Genomic DNA, 16,947 nt, shown 5'->3' on the forward strand with positions numbered 1-16,947 from the left:
TCGTGCCTCACCTAACCAAAGTGCTTTACTTATTTCTTTCTTTAACCTTTATTTTGTAGGTTAATCGTGTAGCTTAAGTTCTCAAGGAACAATAATATATGTATAACAATCTCTAATTTAAAATTTGTCCTTAGATTTTATCGACATTTAGTCTTGTTTGAAGATATTAATGAACTTGGAGGAAGGTTTGAACTCTTCTCCATATTTTGAGAAAAGATGGGAATTTGGTGTATGACCATCTCACCTGGTAATTCAGTACAATTCCTGCATTGAGAGTGAAGTGATTTGTTTAAACCTAATCCAGTCAATGTGAATGCTGGTATAGCATTGGGGGCAAATTACCAGAAATTACAACTTAGACTGAAACGTAACACATTATAGAAAGCAGAAACCCGTCAAATAAGTAATTCTAATTTAAGTTTTTTGACATAAATATCAGCAGTCAAGTCATTTTTTATTTTCCTTGAACGTCCATATTCAGTATATTCGCTTCATTCAAGAAAAGTTCTCTGCAGTTAAAAAATGATTCCAGAAAAGATAATCATATTTAGAGGTGAATTTTGCAGAGAAAAGATAACGAATTTTTGAAATCTTAGTTCATAAACCCCTGTCAGTCCTAAAATTACTCTTTTACCGGGTTATATTCAATCACATACAAGTTATACGAAACAAATTCGTCCAAAAGTATGACTAGTATTGCTAATTAATGTACATGTGCTACACTAAATCTCGCTATTAGAATTTGAATGTGGTGTGGCTTTGGATGAAAGGTAGAAGAGGCAGACAATATATATATCAAATGTGCACCGTTTAAATATAGTCGACCATTAATTAAAATTTTAACTATGCATGAATTGTTACAAAAAAAAAAAAGGAAACACATAATTTGAGTTTTGGACTTTTGGGTCATAATAGGCAACATGCATGCATATTTTAACCGGACTGGCATTTTGGGTTTGAATTGGAACTAGACTAGTAGTTTGTTGAATCAGAACTGAAACTGAAATTTGAAAATCAGAACTAGAATCATAACTGCAAATAAAGGTTCATGTTCAAATTCATCAAAACTTGAACTAAAATTGGAACCGGCAGTTTAGGATGGATTTAAACCGTTTAATAAAAAGACACTTGCTACCTAGACTATTCGGTTAATTTAGAATTCAATATCAATAATTAGCACGCAACAACAGCAGGCCCAAGTCTATCCAACAATCCATTGTCTCATCTCATTGGTAAGTCTAGACCCCACAGCTATCATAAATTCAAGACCAATCTAATGTTATCAATAGAGTTTTTTTAAAAAATAAAATTTGCATTATTTATCCTTTTTCCTTGTGCATGATAATACAATAAAGTTCTTATTTTTTTCTATATTTATTGTCATATTTTCTTAGAATTAATTTTATAACAATAAGTGTTTAAGCATAACTAAAAGAATCAGAACCGTAAGAGGAATAAAACTGGAACCAAGAGCTGTAATTGTAAGGGCTAGTTTAGGTTCTAAATTTCAGAAAAATTGGAACCATTATTTTTTAAACTAGAACTGGCGATTCTGGAATCGTGGTTAATAAGACTAATTTTGTGAATATTTTAAAGATGTTTCATAGTATTTTTGAGATAATTTGTGAAGTTAAATGGCATAAGTTGCTTATTTTGGTCTCTAATTTGCATGTTGAGTTGATAGATGAATTGACGTGATTTTATCATTTTACTCGCAAAATTTCTTTGATTTTGTAGGGAAAAATGATCAAGCACAATTGCAAGTGAAACGGTGGAGTAACAGTGGCCATGTCTAGTTGGCAACTTGGAAACTGCCACATTTAGCTACAACAAAAGCAAAGTTCTATCAGGTATTCGAGATTAACGATTAATGCTACTATAAACTTTTCACGTCTTTTAAGTGGGATTAAATATGAAAAAGTCTTATACTAAGCGAAGTGGAATTTAAATATGAAAAACGCTTATACTAAGCGATAATATGATTTAATGACTGAAATAAATTAAAGATGATCCATTTTTTTGATTTTAAGGATTCCATATTTGTGTCTATCATTTAAAAATATCGTAATTTTCAATCCCGATCCGTTTTTGAGATGAACTCTTAAATATGACCCATAAATTTTCTCGACTCGCAATAGGGGTGACAAGAACTTTGGATGCTATGTACATGATGCTGAAGTTTATTAGTTGCGTCAGAAGGCAAATTATATGCATATTCTACTTGATAAATCTCATACTTTCCATTTTCTATTAAAGTAAGACACCCCTTCTAGGGCAGTTTAAGTTTTTATACATTATCCATATCCGCACAGGAATTCTTACTTTTCTCGTTTGTCCCATAAAAACCACAATTTTTTTATATGAAGAATTTAAACCAAACATATTTCCTCTATTTCAGTGCTTTATTTTTTTATTTAAACTTTTAAAAGGTTATGGCTCATTACTTCCTCATTGTCTTTCTAAATTTTGACTAAAGTTCTGTTAAGTAAAGCTCGTAACTAACAACAACGTGTCGGAGAAGAAGTGATGAGAATCCATTCCCATCAAATTGCTTTCCACCTTGTCAAATCAGATCATCGGTTTTTCCATCTGGTCGACAATCTAATTCTGTGAAAGTTGCCCCTCAAATTTAACTTTTAGAATGATAATTTTACATTGGAAACTCATAAAAGAAAGACAGAATGGAGAAATTTGGGAATGAGTACTTGTACAATGGGTGCAAATTGAGATCATCTGACTGGCATAAACTAGAACAATACATGATTTCTAGCTAATTAAGTCTACTATCAGCTAAAAAATATTTTGAGAGCTGTTATGCTACTTATTATCACTACCATCAATAATCTAAGGGTTTGTTAAGAGAAGTCTCACATATTAATATTTTTAAAAGTAATGTTATGTTGAGAAAGTATGTAAAAGAAAGGGGGCAGTAAATTTGAATGTATATATTGAAATATTGTTTTAGAATCTATTTAATATTTCTACATAACGAATGAAATAGGTGACATACTCCCGAAAAGATTGACCTCAAAAGGCTTTCCCCACTCCCTCAAATCTCCCCTCAGCTCCTGTATGCTCGGCTACCCCCAATCCTCTCACTGCTAGAACTAAAGAAGGAAAAGAATATATTTTTTTTAAAAGAGGATGAGTTGGAGGAAAAAAAAAAAAATTAGGAAACCCAAAAGTTACACGTTTTGCCAAAATATGAGGGCTTTGTATGCACTCCTAAAGCAAACACTTTCCCAGATGCTTTGCTAAGAATAACTCAAGTGGCAAGCTTATCATAGTTTTATGCACAAAGGGTTTAGTGGTCTGGCCACAAAAAGATCATCATTTGACATATACAATTCTTTTATGATCTGGGTTTTACATATATATATATATATATATATATATATATATATATATATATATACATATATATAGTGTGTGTGTGTATGTAATCACTTAGTTTGTAATTACGTACCTTGCCAGCTAAAGGTGGACATGAAAAAATCCTTCATCATTAAGAACTAGAGATATAAGTAGGGCAATACATTTCCAAGCCTAAATATTTAAGTGTTTTTCTAATGGGTGTCCTAAGGGTACTCGTTAACAATGTTTAGTAACCTAATGTACCATATATATACGCATACTAATAATTATTATCCTCTCTTGCATTTATATATTTTTCTTATTTAATTTTGCCTACCTACCTTATATTTATTTACTTTCTCTAATTAATATTATATTTTTAAAAATATAACACATGAAATATATCCCATGAGGACTCGGTAATCGGTAGACAAATCGAATATTTAATTGGAAAATCAATCGAACAATGCATACCGCCAAAAATGGGTTCTACAGTTCCTTTTGATTGATCAATTCATTCGTATGTTTTCAGTTTTTGCGTTCACAAGAGGTGAAGAAGTACTATGGTGGACTAATAAATTAAGAAGACAATAAGAAAAGGACATGGCGAAGAATGAGGAAACAGTGAAATAACACTTTGCCATGGACAATAATCATTGTACGATTCCTTAACAGACGTTTTTCTTACAGTCTTTTTTGTCGATTTTACCAACGTACACCATACACAATATTATCAGTGCTTTACCAAAATGAGTTACTAGCTTTGGGAACTGGCTTTCAGTAAATTACACAATTGATGTGCACAAGTTGAATGAAAAGGTGATTGAATGATCTGCATAATTTTGTGAGGCATATGCAAATCAATGTGTTTGAGCAATTACTACTAGACTTGATCGACACTTTCATTTATAGACCATGCAGTAATTTGTAAGCCATATGAGTTTACCTGCATCCATTATACATCAATCATCGCGTTATTTATTTATTTTAATATCATGTATCAATATGACTGCGCAACTCTTGAATATATTACATGATCCACAAATGAGTTCATAAATTTGATTTACCCAAGTATTTTTGTAAAATTTTTGTGGTAACTATTTTTTTCGCAATGGATCTTCTATCTCAATACATGTGTCACTCTCTGTCCAACTTTTTAATAAATTGCTATTTCTCTTTCATAAATATCATATTTTGATTCTCTTTTATTTTCTTAAAATTCAATAACTATTAATTGAGTAAAAAAATATAAATACAATAGTTTCAAAAAAGTAATATATAATAGAAAATTAAAAATATAGCCAAAAATTCATAAAAAATCTCATTTTTTTAATGTATTTTCATTTTTGAGTTTGTTAAAATCTGTGTATTACTTAATTAATAATCGTTAAATTTTAAGACAATAAAAAAGAATCAAAATATGATGTTTATCAAAGAGAAATATCAATATAATAAGAAGTAAAATAGAGAGTGGCACGGAAAGTGAGATAAAAGATCCGTTGCGATTTTTTTTTTGCAACTCCCCATTGGCATTACAACCTAATTAGGCCAATGCTTATATTTGTTTGGAGGTTCTTGATCGTTACTCTACCAATGTGAGCGAAATATCTTCTTGTTCTAGAGCTCGTGGAATATCCATTTTTTTTTCGAGCTCGTAGCATACCTTGGATTCAAGTGCATGCATTAATGTAAATTCCCGTTGAGTCTTGTAGCCATGCAATTTGGTCGTAAGCTAGATCAGTTGTGCAAATTCGGACGCTTCAAGCCCATCAATTGAATCAGTGCCAGCCATTTCGAGCAACCATCTTTCGTGGCTTCTACGTGGAGTGCACCAAACCCTAACGTGTTAAATAAGTAAATTTCGTAAAATTTCATTCCCTTACCACCTACAGCAACATTAGATACTTTATTAGATCGTATATTATGTATTTTATCCACATTTGGACCTTCACTGATAGAGCCACCAAAGACATATGTGACCAATTGATGGTGAGAATTAAAGTAAAATTGAGAGAGAGAGAGAGAGAGAGAGAGAGAGAGAGAGAGAGAGAGAGAGAGTTATCAATGCCAATAACTAATTCTTGTTGTCAAAACATTTTTTTTTTATAAATAAAAATTTGGGTGGGTAGGTGCCGGAATCATAGGTCACTTACAAGAATTTTTATAAATCGCCTACTAATACATTCCTTATATCGACAATAGTATTCAAATATGCAATGGTTTGTGAAAAAGTGACTCGTTTTTATCAATTGAGTCAACTTGTATTGGTTGATATACATGCTATGTTTTAATAGGGAGGGATGAAATTTAAAAAGTGGAGCGAAGAAGGAGGGAGGATTGAAAGCCAAGATCTTTAAATCCTAAAGCCTCAACAATTTTTGATATATGTCCTCATTATTACAAAATGCATAGCATATTCTTTGTTGTACAACAGACATTAACTAATGAAACTCTGCTTATCTATGAATTGGCTGAGGCTCTTTTCGTGGATAAGTATATCTTCACATAAATTGTAGATCAACCTTCAAAAGAACATGTACAAATATTCTTGAAGGCAAGCAACACATTCTAAACGAGTAAAATTGAGGGTGGTTAGTGATAGGAGAAGCTAGAGAGGGTAATTAATAGCATTTTAGTATTGTCAAAACTGAATTCTTATTTCAAGACAAGGAACAACATCCAGCAAATTTCCAATTTGCACCAAGATGCACTCCCAACATGCATCATTATTAGTGATTCCACGTTAATTAATTGGGGGTCAACACGTTTTAGAGTTGAAAACATCCAACGATCAGACTAACATTTAAATGGCTAAGATTTCAACTATTGTTGAAACTTTTGATTTGTATTTATAAAGCATTCTTTGATAAATGAAAATGTACAGCAAAATAGTTCTCATACACTAGAAGGGCATATTCGTCCAGTTACAAAAGACAATCTCATTGCAGTTTTTGGTGGGAATTTGGTCTGCAAAGCTAATAATTCAAACCATCCCACAACATCACGTATTGCATAAATTTGGAAAAAAAAGCCATTTTAGGGTCTTTCTCTTCACCCTCTCTCTCCCCTTCTCTCTCTCTCGCTCTTTCTCTCACATAACACACAACCATAGCTTGAGCTAGGCATAGACAAAGAAAGAAAGAGATATAAATAAATGAAGGGGTTATGGCATATGATTTATGAAACTGAGATGCTGAGTAGTGGTAGTCTATGAAGCCAAACCACCTCACCTAGAAGGGATTCTTTGGAACTCGTGTAAGCTTTCGGAAAAAGTTTTGAAGTCGCCGGAAAATAGTAACCTGATCAGGTTTGCGAACTACTACTAGGATGGTGCTTTATTGTCATCTGAAATTCTTTCAAGAAAAAGAAAACAACCCTTTTCTTAATTTCTATTCCTCCATGCATTTGGCACAGTTTCAAACGTTTTCCCTTTCTCTTTATTTGTAAGTAATATTATGATGTCAAAAAATATGCAAGTTCCGTCTGGAACTCATCAGAGTCAAGCTTTGGGATAGAGGGATAGATCTGCTTCTGCTGCTTCCACTACTGATCATCAAATCTTATTCTTCTCAGAAGAGAGATTTGTTTTCCTTTGTTTTCTCATCTTTTTGTCAGCTGGGCTTTTTCCCAAAATATGGCTTACATCATGATCTATATATTCTTTCTCTACACTTCACAAGTTTTGGAGAAAATCTTGGATATTTTTCTTCAGACAATATACTTTTTTCCTTGCTTCAAAGTTGGCTTTTTCTACCAACGTAATCTGTGCAAACCCTGGTGCCATCTTTTATGGTTTTCATTGAAAATATTGTAAAATTTTCTTGTGCAGCCAAAGGGTTTTCTGGTTTCATTTTTAAATTCCATTTTCAGTTCTATTTGGAGCTGTTGCATCCATCAATTTTTATTTTGCAGCCTTTGAAGTTGTATCAACATGGAGGTAGTATTTTTCTCCAAATTTCCAGTTTGTATTTAATCCTTAGAAATTCATCATATGTAATTTGAGTGTAGGATCCTGCATTCAAATCAACTTACTTGATGTTCTTGAAAATCTAAATTAATACGATCATTGTATTATGCAATATGTCTTATTCATACCTGAGAACACATTTGATTGTTAATCTTACTTCTTCGGTCTTGAAGGCCATTTCCATTTCTATTCCATTTATTCACACAACGTTCAAAAGATCCTTCTTTTGGTTTTATCAGAGAGTATATGCATCTAAGTGTCTAATTCATCTCTTACAAATTTCTCATCTTTTTCTTCAAAACTTCGTCTTCTCTCTTTAGTCTTCCGCTCCATTCCGGTGGATGTGTTCTGTGTACAAGAAGCAAAAAATTCCCTTTTTTGGGTACATTATCCACTATCAAAGTTCTGATCTTTTTTATACTGTAACTTGATTAGAGGTGTTCTACTCCTTTTTTCGATGTCCAGACTCTAAAATCAAGGGTTACTAGACCTTTTCATCTTTTCTTTTCCTTAAGGAGGAGAATTTAAAAAAAAGGAAGAATATGGTAGCAATTTTTATCTTTATGGATCTGATTAGGCTTAGTAATTTTGTTAAAATTTGTCAAAAATCAAAAGGGTTCATTGGAAAAATGTTTTTGTCTGCAGACTCGAAAAATGGGAAGAGGAAAGATTGAGATCAAGAGGATTGAGAACAACACTAATAGGCAGGTGACCTTCTGCAAGAGAAGAAATGGACTTCTCAAGAAAGCCTATGAACTTTCGGTTCTCTGTGATGCTGAAGTTGCACTCATTGTTTTCTCTAGTCGCGGCCGCGTCTATGAGTATGCCAACAACAAGTAATTTTCACTACTCAGCTAAGCATTTCAAAGAACACCACTTTTTCAGCTGAAATGTTGCAACTTTTCGAATTTCTTAACTCCATCAGGTTATGTCTAGGTAATAATGTACTTAATGTGCTTGAAGAATTGCATGTGGGTGACAAAGATCTTGCCTTTTTTTTTCTTCTTTTTCTTTTTTTCTGTTGTTAATTTATTGGTCAAGTTGTGATAAATATGCAAAGATGTATTATAATTGTCAGAAAGAGGCAGTTAGGTTGTCAGACAAGCATGCAAAAAGCAGATTTATAATCAGCAGATGAAAATCTTTAGTCATTGATGAAGCCTGATCAGAGATTTCCTGTGTACTTTAGGTCATTGGCTGTCTAATGAGAATAATAGGAATTCAGTATAAGATGGGGAAGAAATAAGACCACAGAAATAGAGGCTGACGCATACCGGAAGTTTGCAGGAGAGACCTTCAAGAGAAAAAAATGAAAAAGAAATTTTCAGGAGAGACCAAAAACGAAAAAAAAAAAGAGGCTAAGGGTAGATATTTAAGATCAGAAGTTTTTCATTGGAACCCTTGTTACTTCACTTGACATTTTTACAACCCTCTAATTATTGTGAAAAAAGCGGGAATAAACTCACTTATTTTTCTATTCTTTTATCAATTGAGAAAGGAAAAAGCCTCAAATAAGTTCATTACTTAATTTGGAGAAGAAGATAAAAATCTTAAAACTCTTATTTAGATAAATCATTTGAAGTGCAGAGGAAAATTGACAAAATAAAAGTGAAGAGACACAATTACTCAATAGCTAGTTAAGTAACTCACTGAGACATGTTATCAATTAAGCTGCAATGGTTGATGTGCAAAGTGAAGAGAATTGTCAAAATGATTTTTTTTTTTTTTTTGGGTTTTAATGGCTACTCCATTGTTTTTTCCTTTATTGGAAGACCCAACCAAAAAATCCCTCCTGAAAGATGTCCGGCTGCTATATCTCCTTCTATCTCTTGCTTCCACAAGTACACTTCTTTATTATACATAAGCATCAAATTCTTTTTTTTTTTTTTTTTTTTGCTATGTTATTCTTTTGTCACAACTTGTTTTGAGAAATTTATATGAAGTGCAAAATATGTTAATTTTTTACTATGGCTAGTTTCTTAAAGAAATATGCAATAGTGCAAGGTTGCCAGGAATGATGTCAGCAGTGGATGAGTAATTTTATCACAATGTCTGACTCAGTGATAAGTGGTTGAAGTCTTCTATCTAATCTCAACATTATCTTCACTAGCATGTGGATTAATGTTTCAGCAATATGCATGATAAGTTATAAATGAACTTCATGATTTGATAGCTTTACAGCAACCAAATTCATTTTTAGCTCTGTCCGCCATGGATCCTAAATGTGGGCAAAATGCTAAAATAGGGCCAAAATTTACACAGGATATCACTTTTTGGGGTTAATTTCACTTTGCACCCTTTAACTACACCTAAATTTCCACTTTAGTCCTTAAACTTAAAAATAGGGCACTTTAATCCCTAAATTATAAAATTTATCCGACTTAAGTAACATCATCAAGGAAGTGAGACAGATTTTATGCCTAAGTGGGTATACTTTAGCGACTAAATTGGAACAAATTTTATACTTTAGGAACTAAAATGGATAAATTATATATTTTAGGGATTTAAGTACAATGAATTTTATAATTTATGAACTAAAGTGTCCCATTTTGAAGTTTAATGACCAAAATGAGAACTTGGATATAGTTAAAGGGTACAAAGTGAAATTTGTCCCTAAACTTCAACATGACTTGATTTGCTCTTCAAACTTTAAATAAGTACAATAAATGGGCCCCTAATTATATATCTAGGTTTTAAAATTTTTTTTTTTTTCAAAAGTACATGCAGCTGTGAACAACTTTGTGAGCTATAAATTAGATCACAAACCATCAATCTTCATCCTTGAGTTGCCAAGTAAAATGCTTAATCAGGTTAACATTTCTTTTTCCAATTTGTAGCAACAAATTGCTTAGTGTTTTGGATTCCCTCTTGATGCAATAAAAGTTGGACTATAAAATTTTTTTTGTACCAATTTCAATTAACAAAAATTTTACATTTCTAATTTGTCATCTTTTACCAAGATCTCCATTCCCATAGAATTAGCAAAGATAATATTGAAATTATTTTCCATGACATTTGCATCTTTTGTTGTTTGTAATAGCCAAAATAGTTATGGTTCGCCAATTTGTGCCCTTGTGAATGAATTTCCATGAAAAGTAGTACAATGAAACACGTGAACAATTTCCTTTTCATCTTGGTTTATTATTTACGTATTCCCTATATGTTCCATTTTCGCATTTACTTATCAATATACAAAAGAAAAAACCAAAATTTCTAAACTGGAAATTTTAAAAAATGTACTATACCTTGCCAAAAGGAATCATGGTTAAACTTCCTGGGAGGTGAAATATATGATTCAATAAATATTTGGCTTCTGACTAAGCATGAAAAAATAGATCTTCAACACACTATTTGAATACATAAAAATGGGATGATTGGGCAGCTGTTTTTACTATGGTGGCAGTACATAGTACTCAGTACTCACCTGTCACCCTCCACCCCTGCCATATTCTTGAAATGCCGCGCTTTATCAGAACAACCAAGAAAACATAATACTATTTATAGTACCACATGATATCCAAGCACCAAACGAGTAAGGGAACTTACAGTTTACCACTCAAGTTAATTTGTTTTGTTGCCTATTTCCATCTTTGGGGGCCTTCAATTTGCCTGCCTCTTTCATGTCCTACTCTTCTTCTTTTCTGTGAAAAGTGTACTCCCTGGCTGTCCTGTCCCCTTCCTTCTCTTTCTCTCTCTTTCCTCTCCCCTCTCCCATCTCCCGAGTCCCTGATTACCACAACCCTGCAAAAGTTTGTCCATAATTCCTAACCTGAAATTAGTACTAACGAAACCTCAAAAGTTTTGCTTTTCCTATGTCTGTTTTCCATTCTACCATGAGTTAAGTGAAGCATTAATGAATGAAATACTCATGAAGGAGGGGAACTTCAAGATAGACGAATGTGCAGTGCCAATCTCTTCAAACTGAAAGATATATGAATAAAGAAAAGGAAAAAAATATGAAGTATATAAAGCATATATGGAGTATATAAGTTGAAGGTTATGGGTTTGAGTCATCAAGGAGTGTAAGTAGGGAACCACTGCTGATCATCTTTGAAAAATAAAAAAAAAAACGTTAGTTGAAGGTTGATGAGATGTAGAGGTAGTGACTTTATAACTTTGTAGCAAGTACTTGTTCTAGAGCTGAGGTTCTTGAATGATAATATGGAAAAAATAAAGCATACATGAAGTATATAAGTTTAAGGTTGATGAACTGTGGAGGCAGTGGCTTTACAACTTTGTAGCAAGTACTTGCTCTACAGTTGAGATTCTTGAATGACAATATGGCTACTGCTTCTTATCTACTTCCCATTTTCCATCAACTAATGAGGGTTTGTCGCTAAACCGCTCTGTCAAATGCCACTTACTGATTCCTAGTTTTGAGTGTTTCATGACTTATTTGGTCAGACTTGACTCTTCACTTTAGTTTAGTCCAGCTTATCCCATCATCACTATCCTTCGCAATTACTGAAAATGATAAGCTTATGATTGGTCTTAGTGATTCCCATAAAAGCATAATTAACCCAATGCTTTAATTATCTTAACTGAGCACACATGTGATTAGCGGCTTTTGGAGAAAAATGGATCATTTTTGAACATGTCTCAAAAGATGTGATAACACTCACCACAACAATTTATAGTAAGCATGATCGCCCTAGAATTTTTGTTTCTTTTCTTTTTCTTTTTTATTAACTGTAACGGCATGTAACAAATACTATCAAAATTTTTTAAAAAAAGTAGTATCAAAATTACCCATTTTGGTGGTCAAATAATAGAAGAAGATTAAGCATGAAAGGCATTGTAAATGTTTTATTGATTCATGATATGGTGATTGGTGAGGCTGATGAACATCAGTATGATATCTCTCAATCAAAATGGATAATGGGTTGATGTCATTGTTCTAAGATTCCACCACTTCTTGAAGACAGTCATGCTTGGATGTTGAACTTAAACTCATATGTGGCTAAGGTTGGCTTGCTTCATTGTCGTGTGCATTCTTGCTTGGCTACTCAGAAATGTCTCTTGCACCAGAAAAACACCCACTTACCAAGCATTCTTTCCACTCCTCTGTCTTCCACTCCTATGTTAGATCATGTCATCTGTCGTGAAGAAACATCTATTTAGTGTTCTCAGCTCAACACTATTCAAGCAGGGAGATCTTACATCACCTCCACATTCACATCCTTTTTTTTTTTTCCTTTTAATATATTCTCTGGTCGTAACACTTCTCTCGCTTCATTTCTAAATTCCATTTTTAGCTTTCAGTATCTTCTACTGCTTCTGTTCTCTATTCAATATGGATTCACCAACATTTACTCCTTACTCACCCTGAAGGTTGCATCTTTGGATTTTACTCACCCTAAAGAGTTTTTGAACCTTTTCATTTGTTTTTTGGCTTTTTCTATCTTATTTACTGTTTACATGAAGACCTCAACAAGTTTTGCAACTTTCTGTCAAGCCTTTGAAGGAGGATCATGGACCTCTTTCAGGGTACATCAGGAGACTGGAGAATGGGAAATTTGCTCAGACTTGAAAAAGCTACTAGTAATAAGGCGCTGAGTTGACCAAGTACATATTCCGCTAAGTTTGGTTGACCTTGTCAGTTCGAAACTTCAGATACCTCTCTCTTTTCTCTGAGTCTGTGGGGCCACAGGAGTTTCATTACTTTCCTCATCAGAGTCAAAACTTCACGTAGCCACGTTAGTGCCAGTGCGTGTCTGCCTTCTTTTGTATACACTTTGGGATTCTGTGTTTTGTGAGTAGTTCTTCCCCAAGCCTCCAGAAAACAAAAGGGGATGTAATTTTCCCTTCTTGGAATCATTCGACAGAGGTTTCTGCCTCTGAGCTCTCTTATATCGCATCTTTAATAAATCTATAGCATTTCCACAATTGTCTATCTCAGCTGAATTTTCCTCATTCCTACGCCATAATATGTTATGTCAGTTTGAATTTGTGTCTTATGGTTGTAATTAGTAAATAATTAGAGTCCATTGGGATTGCATTTTTTTGAAATTCTTGAAAGTTTTTGTCAAAAAGAAAAAATACCTTAGTACTTCTTTCTTTTAAATGTGACGTATTTGAGGTAACGAAATGATTGAAAAATATGTGACGCGAATATTTTCCAAAAACTCCAAATAACTTTTCCACGATAAATGGCAATGCAAATAAGGCTTTAGACTTATTTGTTGTAGGTTGAATTAGTATTGTACCAATAGTAGTATTTTTGTTTAACTTGTCACAAGAATTTTCCAAATATTTTCTTGTTACTGAAACAACTGATTGTCGAACAATTTGTAGCAGCATAAAGAGTACTATAGACCGGTACAGGAAGGCAACCACAGATGCTTCAAACAGTTGCTCCACTCAGGAGATCAATGCTCAAGTAAAATGCTTACTTTCTTAGCACTTCAGACAAATCGTGTATAATATTCTATGCATGTAGCAACAGAAACTTAGCTGTTTTCTAAAATATGCTGTAGACTTTAACCCCTTGCTTTGTGTTTAGTTCTACCAGCAAGAATCCAAGAAACTGCGCCAGCAAATACAGATGATCCAGAATTCCAACAGGTGATTATTATTATTTTTTGTTTTAAATTTACCATTGCCAACAATTTCTACACAGAAGCATGCATGAGATTGTAACATCTGAGAAGCTAATTGAAGAGTCAGTTTGGGATATGATACTCTTAATTTAATGTTGGTTTATTGATTTAATACCTATGATATGTATAAGATTAACTTTATTCTAACTTAGATCAGCAATGGGAAAAGACCATCATAGATTCTATTCGTTCAACGCCCCTATTTAGTCAATGTTCTATATCCTTGCCAAAATTGAGAAAGTGGAGTCTTTTTTCACTTCTGTTGTTACTAACAACTAAAGGGCATCAATCATTCGACATTTGCATCTACTGATAAATTTTAGAGTGAACACACTTTCCTTCAAATAAGATAAAAATGGCCCAAAATATGTTCAGGCTGAAATGTTATGTCATAGGACTCTTAAAAACAGAGTCCAATTTGTTTAAGTGGCAATTATAGGAAGAATCAGATCGTCAGTCGGGTTATATAAATTCGAGCTTCTGAAATCTTTTCTTGCAGGCATCTCATGGGAGAAGGTTTAAGCTCCCTGAATGTGAAGGAGCTGAAGCAGTTGGAGAACAGGCTTGAACGAGGCATCTCAAGAATCAGGTCAAAAAAGGTATTATTGTTCCGAAAATTGAACCAAATAGGTCATCCTATAGGACGACTAAGTTTAATCATAGTATCAGTTCTGCCTATAAGACCTTAACCACTAAAAAGGAGACAACAATCAATAGTTTGTGTTTGGTTCCTTGTTTTACACTAAATTATAGTATTTCATAGAAATTTTACTTAAGTTTGACAGAAAACAACTCCAATCCAATTTTAATCGTTAAAACGAAATAGGTACAGGCATGGGCGGAACTAGGGGTGGCAGGGAGGGCCTCCACCCCCAAGTTTTGGAAAAATAAGTTTTTCTTACTTAAAAATTTTAAAATTTTTAAAAACAATTTTGTGTAAATTTAAACTCTTGCCCCACAAAAAATTAGAAAATATTTCAGGATATATACTAAAGTTTTGCCCCAGAATTAGATTTCACCTCATAAAAGGAATACAGCCTATCATTCATGGACACATTCACCGGCTGACAAAACTGATAGGCTTTCATTATTTTCTTTCTATTGTGGACATGAATTTATCGCCCTCTCAATAATTAATATATAGCCATTTGGTTCATCCTTGCATTATTCAAAACTTCATATAGATATTTTTTTTCCCAAGAAAAGTATGAAAATTAATACTGATGATTCAAACTATTGGCCAACTACATTTAATTTTCCTATGTTCTCATTGTCATTTTCATGTTTGTCTTCATCTTAAACAGCATGAAATGATACTTGCAGAGACTGATACCCTGCAAAAGAGGGTAAGGTTTTTAAGTTCTACGGTGCCATGCTTTATAATTGCATTTATGTTTATACACTGTATCCGAAAGTTTTTATTAATTTTTCTGTTTTCTTGTTAATAGGAAATTCAGCTGGAACAGGAAAATGCTTGTCTTAGAGCTAAGGTAAGATTCAGTACAGGAGATGCTAAATTACTATGCTTTTAACACATTCCAAGAATACAGAAATTCACAATAAAGGGAAGATGCTAAAGAGCAGAGTTGTGTATATATGTTGCCTAGTAGAGAATAGAGATACAACCATTAGTGGTATGGAGTGAACCAAATCTTAAGAGCCATGTGTTACAGATATCTATATCTTAAAAATATGAAAACTAAAAGATAAATATGGAATGGGGATTACATTCAGATTGTCTGATATAGTTGAGCAAATGTATAGAAATTTTGTTTGTATAGCTAAGTATTTTAGAATGTGTATAATGATTGATTAGATCACTAGAGATGATTGTGATGTAGTAGGGTGACTGAGATTCCCTTTCTAAACCTGATTTTCACATGATTAATAAAAGTTCAATTTTGCTAAAAAAAAGAGATAAATATCGAGCTTAAACATAGATCTATATGGAGATCTACACTTAAAGTTAACAAAAGAAAAAAAAGAGTTATATTTTACAAAAATAAAATGTTCTATATTCTTTGTTTCAGATAGCAGAAAATGAAAGGCTTCAGCAACTGAGCATTGTGCCACCTGGGCAAGAATACAACGAAATGCAGGCTTATCTGGCTAGGAATTTGCTTCAACTCAACATGATGGAGGGTGTGCCTGTTTTTCAAGTCCCTGACAAGAAATCTCTTCAACTCGGGTAAGCATATCCTACATATTGCCTTCTCAGCTTGTGCACTATCAAGAAAAAGTTCGTGATCAATATGTTTGCATACTGCGAAAACTATCTCTTGAGATACATGAGATTCTACCGTTTTATGCAAACATATAAAATTCTTATTGGGCAAACACGCTGTAATGTAGAATGCTGTTAGCTTAAGGTCCACATTTTGCGTTTCAGGTTGGATCTAGTAGGTTAATAGCTAGCTAGGTACCAGTTTTCTGTTCCAAGTTAATCTTGGTAATGTTCTCTTACATTTGTGATTGATTAGCCCTTCAATTTTTCAAGATTATCTTTTGGGGTAAATTATTCCAATCTTATAACATTTTCACTATTGATGCAGGTAGACTCTACCTGAGAAGGTACCTCTTGGAGTTCATATATTCGAAATAATTCGCATTGACTTGCTTGTAATATTATTATTGCGACTACAACGAGACAAAGCAGATTGACAATTTAAAATGGAACTAATAGTTTGTGCAACTCGTGTGTGTTGAGTTGACCATATCAATCGTTTTCTCTTTTGTTAATGTTACTACTAGCTAGTAATTATCCATACATCTATGAATTACTCTCTCTCTTTCTCGTATTCAAATGGTGGAAAGATGCTGTTTCTTGTTTCTTACAGGTGGATAACTTATTTATGCTTGATAAAAAGTTGGCAAAATGTTTTGAAAAAAATTAAATAAAGAAAAACCATTAGAATATCTGGAATTCCATCATAAAATTGCACACCACCCGCTTTCAGATTGCCTTTTGAGCTCTTTCTTGATTTCGTGTGATCCTCCTGGGCAATTACCTTCTGCTTTCAAGCGAGT

At 33.2% G+C, this 16,947-nt stretch overlaps 1 protein-coding gene across 4 annotated transcripts; it reads left to right on the forward strand.

Moving 5' to 3' along the window:
* Nucleotides 1-6,424: 6,424 nt before the first annotated feature.
* On the forward strand, nt 6,425-16,718 carry LOC113712072 (agamous-like MADS-box protein AGL11). 4 transcript variants are annotated; one of them, XM_027235360.2, is made up of 10 exons: nt 6,425-6,661; nt 7,967-8,157; nt 13,619-13,700; nt 13,824-13,885; nt 14,420-14,519; nt 15,225-15,266; nt 15,369-15,410; nt 15,951-16,108; nt 16,310-16,369; nt 16,473-16,718. In XM_027235360.2, the coding sequence occupies exons 2-9, from the start codon at nt 7,976-7,978 to the stop codon at nt 16,326-16,328; spliced, it is 687 nt and encodes a 228-aa protein (XP_027091161.1). In that variant the 5' UTR covers nt 6,425-6,661; nt 7,967-7,975; the 3' UTR covers nt 16,329-16,369; nt 16,473-16,718. The 4 variants fall into 4 exon arrangements, with proteins under 4 accessions (XP_027091161.1, XP_027091159.1, XP_071924124.1 ...); XM_027235358.2 differs by having other exon boundaries at nt 6,523-6,661; nt 13,616-13,700; XM_072068023.1 differs by having other exon boundaries at nt 6,523-6,661; nt 13,616-13,700; nt 16,477-16,612.
* The last annotated feature ends 229 nt before the right edge of the window (nt 16,719-16,947 follow it).

This window comes from Coffea arabica, chromosome 10e (assembly GCF_036785885.1).
Source record: "Coffea arabica cultivar ET-39 chromosome 10e, Coffea Arabica ET-39 HiFi, whole genome shotgun sequence".
Classification (NCBI taxonomy): domain Eukaryota; kingdom Viridiplantae; phylum Streptophyta; class Magnoliopsida; order Gentianales; family Rubiaceae; genus Coffea; species Coffea arabica.

What these genes read in the sequence shown, in the direction of transcription:
- LOC113712072 (XM_027235358.2), top strand. Translation starts at nt 7,976, where the DNA reads ATGGGAAGAGGAAAGATTGAGATCAAGAGGATTGAGAACAACACTAAT. An exon ending in TATGAGTATGCCAACAACAA is followed by an intron (nt 8,158 to 13,615) that starts GTAATTTTCACT and finishes AACAATTTGTAG; the next exon opens with CAGCATAAAGAGTACTATAG. An exon ending in CTGATACCCTGCAAAAGAGG is followed by an intron (nt 15,267 to 15,368) that starts GTAAGGTTTTTA and finishes TCTTGTTAATAG; the next exon opens with GAAATTCAGCTGGAACAGGA.